General features: G+C 41.7%; 1 protein-coding gene across 1 annotated transcript; it reads left to right on the top strand.

Annotated features, from left to right (window-relative positions):
• The first annotated feature begins 2,353 nt into the window (after window positions 1-2,353).
• mc4r (melanocortin 4 receptor) lies at window positions 2,354-3,337 on the top strand. Its single transcript, XM_028569520.1, has one exon. The coding sequence runs from the start codon at window positions 2,354-2,356 to the stop codon at window positions 3,335-3,337; it is 984 nt and encodes a 327-aa protein (XP_028425321.1).
• The last annotated feature ends 7,329 nt before the right edge of the window (window positions 3,338-10,666 follow it).

Here is a 10,666-nt window from a genome sequence, read left to right as displayed (position 1 = left end):
GCTAAAAGTGCTGCCCTGCCTCCCAAAAATAAATTAATGTCTGCTCTGTATACTGAAATTATTCCTATTAGGGGGACTGTCCTTTCTCTTAAGGTTATCCGTCTGCATCATGACTGACATCCGATTTGATTATCATTATTATTTTCTCTTGAGAGAGCAACTTGTGTTACAGCTCGTTGATTAGGGCTAAGTATTGATTTGAAATAATAAACTAAAACAGAATAATGCTTGATATTGTCAGTGTCGTGCCAAAACAAAGGGAAAGGGTATTTTTTAGACACTCTAAAATTCATTCAATGATTTCTTGGTCAGGAGCTTATAATAATTTTGCCTGCCATTTTCTTTCATTCATTTCCTACCATATTCATTACCAAAACAGCCAGTGCTGTCGTGTTAGATTTTCATACTACTTTTCTTTTCTTTCTTTCTTTTTATCTCTCCAACTCTTCATATTTCACTTTACACTCATGAATGGTACAGCAGAAAGATAGCATTATTCCTAAATTGTCTCTTTACCTGAAATGACATTGAATTGTAAAGTAAAATTGTGAAGTAAATGCATTTTTCTTTTCTCAGAGCACTTTCATTTACACACTATATGTTTAGGGGACAACTTGGTGATAACTTGGTCTCAGTTTATGTGGTCTTAGTCTCACTTTGCCAGACCTTCCTCCACAGCGCTGCGGAGGAGGGTCTAGCTAGTCCACACAGCATTCCAGGATGGGAGAAAAACGTGCTCTGGTTTATTGGCATTTCTTTAAACCAATCACAATCCTCATGGGCGGCGCTAAGAACAGAGTTCAAAAGTTGTTTTAGTCGTGCAACAGAAAACTCAGATTGGCCAGATAGTCTAGCTAGCTGTCGGATTTACCCTGCAAAGATCTGAGGAGCAGTTAACCATAGTCCTCAGAAATCCACCGGATTTAGAACACCAACACAAAGAAAGAGGAAGGTGACGGGCATCCGGCCGAAAAGAGTGTCATCCAGCGGAATTTCCAGCAGCAAAGGAGCAATCCCAGAAGTGGAACGTCGTGGAAATAGACTAATGTGGACTTGACTACGACACTCATCACACCAGAATATTTACATTTTCGTAACCTGACTCTGCCAGATGGATTGCTTCGCATTTGCTCGGCATATCCATCTGGGAACTTTCCGTTGGAGAACTTTTGGGAAATACTGGTTAGCTGATTGGATGAACCATCTGTCTATCACCTATGTTGGTGATAGACGGGCCAAATCAACCAATCAGATCCACGAAGCGTATGAAAATACAACCACAAGCCCGCCCCTGCTGCTGCAGGCAAAGCATAGCTCGTTAGCTCAGCAAGCAAGCAACATGTCGGTAAAGGATATTTGCCGTTTGTGTAACGAGAATTTAGGAATAAAAGACACCATTTCAGGTTCCCGGCCCGCTGTCTGAAAATACTGGTTAGCTGATTGGATAAACCATCTGTCTATCACCACCTAACCCACCTCAAAACCAACGCTGATTGGCCCGGTCGTTTGGCTAACGGCTCGCGAGATCAGGACGGTCTCACGAGGCTAAAATAAACGTTAGCAAAACATTAATATAATAGAAGTAATATCCTCTTGAAAAAGACCTCACCCAACCTGTAGTTCATCATTCAATCTTTTGGATGTTTTCACTGTTGGGTAGAAAGTTTTTTTTTTTTTAAGTGTGTTAAAACCCTGTAACTCGTTGAAACCAAGTTTCTTAAATCCATTCATTTTTAAATTTGCTCATTCATCCGTCAAGCCAAACTGTGCTACTCCTCCCACCTTATCAGCGAATGGATAGGACAAAAAAATCCAGGGGGTTGTGTGTGTCTGTGTGTGTGTGTCTGTGTGTGTGCGTGCATGGTATAAGAGGGAGGGAAGACCACAGTAGCTTACTAAGTGATGATCTGCCTGCACTCGCACAGTGAGCCGGTACACTCTGAGCTCTCTGCCTCTGTTCACTGGTAATCAGTCTCCCACATGCGCTTTCCTGCATTCACCTTTCTGCTTCACTTTCCACTAAATCTTTCTCACATCTTCTTAGGGAACATTTATTTTACCATACGCACTGGAGTGGAGAGAAGGGAGCTCTGGGATTGTTTTTGGCAGAGAGTAACAACAGCAGCAGATGCTTGAAGATAACTGTCGTTCTTGGGAAACCTAAAAGGTGAAAAAGAAGGAAGATTTATTTTTTGATCCCCTTCAAGGGTCCCAAGGTTATCCTCCCGATAATAAGGATGACTGACTGAGCGCACACGTTGAGATTTTTAACATTGACAATCCAGATGGACCCATAACACCGGGGGAAAAGAAGACTTAACCCAAGAAGACAGGGAATTTAAAAGGGGACATTATGAACAGCACAGATCACCATGGATTAATCCAAGGCTTCTATAACAGGAGCCAAACCCCAGGCATTTTGCCACTTAACAAAGACTTATCAACCGAGGAGAAGGACTCGTCGGCAGGATGCTACGAGCAGCTGCTGATTTCCACGGAGGTTTTCCTCACTCTGGGCATCATCAGCCTGCTGGAGAACATCCTGGTTGTTGCTGCTATTGTCAAAAACAAGAACCTCCACTCGCCCATGTACTTTTTCATCTGTAGCCTCGCTGTAGCTGACATGCTTGTCAGTGTCTCCAACGCCTCCGAGACTATCGTCATAGCGCTCATCAACGGCGGCAACCTGACCATCCCCGTCACGTTGATCAAAAGCATGGACAACGTGTTTGACTCCATGATCTGTAGCTCTCTGTTAGCGTCCATCTGCAGCTTGCTGGCCATCGCCATCGATCGCTACATCACCATCTTCTACGCGCTGCGATACCACAACATCGTCACCCTGCGAAGAGCAATTTTGGTCATCAGCAGCATCTGGACGTGCTGCATCGTGTCGGGCATCCTGTTCATCATCTACTCCGAGAGCACCACCGTGCTCGTCTGCCTCATCACCATGTTCTTCACCATGCTGGTGCTCATGGCTTCGCTGTACGTCCACATGTTCCTGCTGGCGCGCCTGCACATGAAGCGCATCGCTGCGCTGCCGGGCAACGCGCCCATCCATCAGCGAGCCAACATGAAGGGCGCCATCACCCTCACCATCCTCCTCGGGGTGTTCGTGGTGTGCTGGGCGCCCTTTTTCCTCCACCTCATCCTCATGATCACCTGCCCCAGGAACCCCTACTGCACCTGTTTCATGTCCCACTTCAACATGTACCTCATCCTCATCATGTGCAACTCCGTCATTGACCCCATCATCTACGCCTTTCGCAGCCAAGAAATGAGGAAAACCTTCAAAGAGATTTTCTGCTGCTCGCACGCTCTCTTGTGCGTGTGAGCCGCCTGTTAAGTGTGAGCAGAGCTTCGACTCGGACAGCCGCAGTCAGCAATTTAAATGAAACTTGGCCGACAAGGACTTTGAGGTCTGTGAGAAATAATCACTGTGGACTCATCACTGTGGCTCTGTTGTGCCCAGTGTTCTCGCAGTCGGCTGTTAATGATTGAAAAGTAGGGCGCTCGCCTTTGGTTTCGTGAGTCAGGTTGCTGAAGAGGTAGGTTTACAGACACCTTGTAAAATAGAGTACAGCTCCGTGTACAAATGCTCTTTTGTTTTGTAGTAAAACGCCGCTCTAAAGTGCAATTTGAAGTAAATGTTACCGGCATGTATATAACCGATACACATGCTCAAACTGTGGCTCATTTACCAACCTTTTCTCTTTCTCACACTGAACTCTTGTCTGTCACATTTGCCTTGCTGTTCACTGTCAAAGAAAATAATATGGTTATCTTAAAGATCTCCGTGTATCTACATGAATTATGGCACTTAAATGTCACAGCTGTTGCAACAGCAGCTTGTCCTTTAGATATCTAGCAAAGAGATTAACATAGTATTCGACAGACTACCTCCATGCTTGAGAGTGCAATCCACTGCTTAACGGAATAAATTAGATCATTTTGCACACTGCAAGTAAAGATAGAAAGATGTGTACCCCTGTCATATACTCTTGTTGTTTTGCATTGCAATGAATGTAAATATCTGTACATCTGTAATTCTTTTTTTTATTAAGCCTCACTGATTTGTGATTATGTGCCAATCATGAAGGCGATGAAGGCAGTGTATCCTGCTCAACAAAAGTGGGATGTTTACCTTTTTTATAAATGTGGCTTTTTTGTAAGTTAGAGGTAAAACTATTAGAAAGCTAACACAGGGGAAACACATAAATTGAAAAGGACTACTTGGTGGAAATGAGGTGTTATGTGTGATTTTCCAAGCTGCTCTAAACGGATAAGTGACACTGAGATCAAACTAGATGCTTCTACAATTCACAAAATGAGCACAAACAAAACCATACCACATCGCCACCCTTTGCTGACCTGCTGTTTCCCAAGTCTAACCCACTCAGCGTAGTAATCACAGGGATCTAAAATGCAATGGGTTGTAAAATCACTGGGTTACATGTTTACAGCAATGAGGGTAATACTGTACATGCCTTCAGTATAAATGGTATGAAAAAAATAGATGATTTAGAGCTTAACTTTAAAATGGAAAAAGCAGGAAAATGTCAGTGTATTTCTCAGGCACAAAAGATGGTGTATATGTAGTTTAGTTTATCTGCACCCTAAATGGGAAAAACAATTCAGGGTGACCAAGAACCTTTCCTCCAGTGTGTAATCCCAGTAATGCAGTTTTTGTTGACCCTCTCCACTGATTTCCCCCTTTGAAGCAGGGCAGCAGAAAATATTTTATTTCATCCCAGGGATGAAGAGAAAGTCACTTTAATGTTTGCAATTCGTGATTTTCGTCTGAGCAAATTGCTAAAACAGACAATAAGCCAATACTACGAGGCAAGATCAACATGCCCTGGATTTATTTCCGTTTCCCAATCCAGCGATGCACGCGTTCACATAAGAGGCGGTGTTTGCTCCATATGACCAATCGCAAACATGGACAAGTCTACCAAAGCCGCATATTTTACACAAGAAGAGCAAACGATAATCCTACAGAAATATGAAGAACACAGACACGGTTTGACAGGCAAAAAGCCATTCAGTCGCTGTTTCCTAACCCAGGAAGGAAAGCTGGCAAGAAATTGCAGACGCTGTAAATGTATGCAGTACAAGAATTATCAATATCACTGCCCCATGAGTCAAGCACAACAAAGATCTGACCATAATTACACTTGTGCGTTCCATAAACTTTGGTTGCTGTAGCCTATATTCTTTCAGTTGTAACCCTGGCAGTGGTAAGCGATCATGGGAGCAAATAAAATAAATAAATAAAAAAAGATACGTGATTCCCTCCACTAAAAATCTATATCTTTCATAAAAATACCCATCAGGGAATGTTAACGGGGTTGTCAGTCTCTAAATGTTTTCACTTTTATGAGCGCACCCGTCTCTCTCTCTCTCTCTCTCTCTCTCTCTCTCTCTCTCTCGCTCTCTCTCCGCGCACCGAGCTCCACCGGATCTTCTAAGAACGGTGACGCCGTTATCAACCAAGTATTGATTGGTCAGTAGGCGGTGCTTTTACACCGGTTGATCTCTAATCTCCAACATAAGCTGCTCCCGAGCAGGTTAGGTGTTGAGCATAAGTTACCACGGTGATGTAACCCGGTAACAAGTGACTCCCCGTCGTGATACACCAAACCCTGGGTTGAACCTGAAGTTTGATGACACCACCGTCTGTACACTCTACACTCATGACATCTCTTGATTTCCAATCAAGGCTCTTGTGAATTTGTGGTTGGTGTAGATGTCGGTGTAAATGTGCACATGTGGGTTGTTCTAACTCTCAGCATGCACACGTGACCATGCACAGATGTTTTTTTTCATAATGTTTACAGTATGTAAAAAGCTGATTTTGCTGAATGTATTTTTGTGTATGTGTTGTGTAACTTGTTGCTTTTCTCCTTGCCTTAAATATGTTGCACTGTGGTGTAAAGAGCAACCTTATCCGCTGTGACAGTATTTTATTAACTGATGTGATCAGTATTTATATGTTGGCAAGTGCTATTTTCAATATTGCCTCATATTTATTATTTTTTAAACTCAAAGTGCATTTCGAAGCTCATAAAAAAAAAGGAAAGGAAAGTGATGTAAACGGGTCACCGAGTTTCTGTCAAAGCTTTGCCTGGATTTTGATTCATGTGTGCCGATATGAAGCTGTTTGCTTGACCAATGCATCCTATGTGAATTACTGCTGCAAAGTAACTTTAATAAATCATACTGTCACCTAAGCAACAGCTCTATTTGTCAGCCTTCCTGTGCAGTGCAGACTTTTACCTTTACTGTGAAAACCACCTCACACTCAAAAACAACTGGACTTGTATAAAATGGTAAGACACAAATCCATTTTTTCTAATATCACTGAAGAAAATGACATACATTCAAGCGCATCTGCAGCAATGGCTTTAAATGTAGCTCAAGTTCATGTGCTAGAAAAACACCTACAGGGTTTTGGATTGGGGTGAATAATTTAAATTGAAGTAAACAAAACATTTAGGACAATAATGAAATAGCTTTCAACATTTGAGCGTGCATCTACTTTTGCTTCAGTGTGACAGTTCAGTGAGACACATTCCGAATTTAATTGCATCTTTATAGACTTATAGATTGTATTAATATTGAATTATTTTTATTAGTTTCTTCAGAACAAACAAGAAAAACACAAACAGTTAAACCACAACATTCATCCCTCCCTCCCCTGAGACTGAGACTGAGACTGAGCCCAGACAGACAAATAAGTACCACCATCAAGCAAAAGTATGCCATGCGTATGTTCATAATGACCAGTGTTTCCCACACATAGACTATTGTGTGGCGGTGCGCCTCACTATCAACACCGGCCGCCGCACATTGCATTTTGTTATTAAAATACATTCTTCTGCATTTCCTTTCCCTGATCTCCTCCATCTCTCTGTCATTTGTGTCTCGCTCACATACACACACACAGCTCCTCCCACCGTGCGGTGTTGGTTTTGTTAAGCCCCCAACGTCACCTTCCAGGCAACGCGGCGATGATTATGTTTAAAGCGATTGCGCCTGCTTTAGAAAGTGAACTAGTCGCAAGTTTGCGGTAAAATGCAGTTGGGTTGTCGAGGTCAAAACACTATATGTAGCAGCTTTGAATCAAATAAACGTATTATAAATAATAATTATGTGATGTTTTACTCTTACACTGAATGTTTGCTGCTTCAATCCAGATGAGTATTGACAAGTATTTTCCGCGACTGAAAAAGGCACGTATTTAGGATGAGGAGCAGCCTGAACCGGAGGTATCGGCCTGAAACAGAGCTCAACAGTCCGACCAGTGTAATTAGTTATGTTATTAATTTGTTTATAATATTTTCAGGCTTCAACCAGTGAAAGACAGGGTCAGGGAGGGAAAAAGATAGATTCATTAGGTATTGAAGGGCCTTCATGAATACAATCCTCTAACCAGCTGGCAGGAGGTTAATAGGGGAAGTTATTGTTGACAAAATTCATAATTGGGGGTACCGAAAGAAATGTCTTTTAATTTTGTAATGTAATGCATTCATAGATATGAGACTAAACTCTGAATCTGCATAACCACAGAGGTGTTTTCCTTTTCTTTTCTTTTTTTCTTTCTTCATAAAGTTCTCTGATGAAGGAACATCCATCTTCATTAAATCAGAAAAATACATTGAACTGAAATATATTTATCTACATATTTGTTAAGGTTTTAGAAAACTGAGATATTTTGCATATTTCTTATCCTTACTGCTATAATACAGAAACACATTCAAGCAGACAAAAGCATTCATTTTATGCATTCAGGTGGATGGTGAAAAATGCACTAAGCAAAATTAAATATGCAATCTTTTCCCAAAATGAAGAAGCAGTGATTCAGCATTCACTACTGTTTCATCATAGATTGACAGCCTCTATTAGGTTCCAGTCGTATAATATCATCTACTTTTTTCCCTTCCCTTTTATTTTCAAAATGTATTTTGACTTGAGCACAATGGAAGAAAATCTCGCAGCAGGTGTGCTTTAAGCTGCCCCGGTCGCATGCTGCACTTTTGTGTTTTTTTCCCCCTCGGCAAAAGTCACAAATAATTCACTTCAAATATCAGCAGCCTCCTTTCTGGCTTCTGTAGTGTAGTGTGTTAAGTAGAAATGATGGGTACTGGGGCACTGACATACTGAGGCTACATCCACACTACGACGTTTTCATTTAAAAAGGCATTTGGAACCAAAAACTCCACACAAGCATTTAGGCTCCTTATCAGAACTGATGTCCGATCAGTTCTGGCACGTTTTTCTTCTATCCCAGAATTCTGCCCAACGAGGAAGCAGCACAAGGCCATTTTCTCCTCCCTTCTTCATTATTATCCTTCACCTTCACTTGCGAGTTTGGGCCTTCACCTCTGGTGTTTAACAATAATAAAGCCTGACCGAAACAGAAATAGTAGCTACCTGGATGTAATTTCAGTTCTAGGAGTAGAGGCGTAGCCCTTGTAACTGCACAGCTGGTGTTTGCTTCAGTTTCTCAGATCAGGTTCACAGCTGTTTAATAATAACCTGACTCACAAGATGGATTGCTTCGCATTTGCTCGGCATATCCATCTGGGAACTTCCCATTGGAGAACTTTTGGGAAGGGGCGAATATACTGGTTAGCTGATTGGATGAACCATCTGTCTATCACCTATGTTGGTGATAGACGGGCCAAATCAACCAATCAACCACAAGCCCGCCCCTGCTGCTGCAGGCAAAGCATAGCTCGTTAGCTCAGCAAGCAAGCAACATGTCCGTAAAGGATATTTGCCGTTTGGGTAACGAGAATTTAGGAATAAAAGACACCATTTCAGGTTCCCGGACCGCTGACTGAAAATACTGGTTAGCTGATTGGATAAACCATCTGTCTATCACCACGTAACCCACCTCAAAACCAACGCTGATTGGCCCGGTCGTTTGGCGAGCGACTCGAAATTTTCTCTATCTCAAGATGCCAGACTGCGAGTGGAAAACTGGAGCTCGCGAGATCAGGACTGTCTCACGAGGCTAGTTTAATAAGCCATTGGGCAGTGATTGAAAGATCTGTCTCAGGGATTAAATAAGGTAGTGTCTCCAAACTTACCTCAATTACAGCACTAAGTTTTAAAAAATAAGTTAAATTAATAAATATTTTTGTTGCATCTCTTTTCGGTGTTGTAATTTGTAGACATCCCTAAGCACTCGTCTTACTGCCGGTAGCAGCAGCAACAACAGAGAGCAGAAGCCAGCAGGCAAGTGTTATTTAAATATACTCCTGTTGTACTTACAAACTTTCCAATCCATCGTTTCATGAGTACATAACCTATTTGTACTAGTGTAGAAGTTTGGTATCATTTTGGGCATTATTAGTGGGGTAACTTACGAAATACACAGTTGGATCCATTAGCGCCTGCACTAAGCTATCAGCTATAACCTTCAGCTGATAACACTGATAACTCTCCCAATGTTTGACCCAGGTGAAAAAAGCTTCTGGGGGATTGTTTGGCTTGAGGTCATGGTGCAAAGGACCCTAGGGTGAAATTACTCTGAATCGCCACTTTAGGATCATTAAGGTTCAAGGTTTGCGTCTTTAAATGAGAGCCCAGCCAATTTGTTGTCAAAAGAATTTTTTTTTCTTTCAGAAATACTGACAAGAAATGCTGTTTGAGAGCATTGTGTCGTGATGCACCAATATTACATTAATTTGTGTCCGTTCATTTTACCCACACACATAAAATGAGTGAACACACAAGGTTGTTTTCGCTTACACTGTTCTTGTCAATTCATCCATAAAGGCTCTTTGTCTTCTTATCCATTGAGTAATCTCTAAAACTAAATTCCGACCCTTTATTTGGGCGTCCAAAATTCACAGACTCTTTTTTGCTGTGGGAAACTGATGAAATGCTTGGTCTCTCTGCTTTTTTGACTGGAATGTATCATTTTCAAGCCAGACTGTGGGTTTCAGCTGAATTCTAATAAGCTTGAAGGAAGAGGCATCACCAACTGCAGTAGAGCCTCGCCTGAATGCCCATGCATCACGCACACTCTCAATATACCACACAGCCAAGGATTCAGCAGATACTCGGTGAAAAGATCAATGCAATAGATCTTTTTAGTAGAGAATCATTTACACTTAATTTAAAAGTAGAATGGGTGCTGCATCTCAGTTTCTCCTCGCGTGTTGCCTTTACCGTTGCTTTACAAATGGCTCTCATTGGCTCTATCTGTCCTTATCACGCTGGCCTTCTGGGGATATGTGCACAGTCGCTTGCATCAAATTAGACCATGTTGACTCTGCTCTTGCCTTCCCCAGCAATGGTAAATAATGCTGGAATTTACTTCCATGTCTATTTATTACTATCAGGCGTTCAATCTGAGCCTTTTGAAGACCGTAAAAGGCACCGGATTAGCTCAGAAAAGATATTAACTTACTGTGTAGTTGAAAAACATCTTCATGTGGTGATGTTACTCATATATATTAATATTAATTTAATCATCTTCTAATGGCGTTTTGTTTATCCCCCATTGTGTGCTGCTTGTGTTTGCGTGTGTGTGTGTGTGAGCGAGAGAGAGAGAGAGAGAGAGAGAAATCACAAACTCATGCAGTACACCCAAACATTGTTAAATAACTATTTTAAATTCCACTGGAGATCACAAAGTGTTGGTTTA

Source organism: Perca flavescens, chromosome 22 (assembly GCF_004354835.1).
Source record: "Perca flavescens isolate YP-PL-M2 chromosome 22, PFLA_1.0, whole genome shotgun sequence".
NCBI lineage: Eukaryota > Metazoa > Chordata > Actinopteri > Perciformes > Percidae > Perca > Perca flavescens.
The sequence above is the reverse complement of the archived record's forward strand: the minus strand, read 5'-3'. Positions and strand labels throughout refer to the sequence as shown.

What these genes read in the sequence shown, in the direction of transcription:
- mc4r (XM_028569520.1), top strand. Translation starts at nt 2,354, where the DNA reads ATGAACAGCACAGATCACCATGGATTAATCCAAGGCTTCTATAACAGG.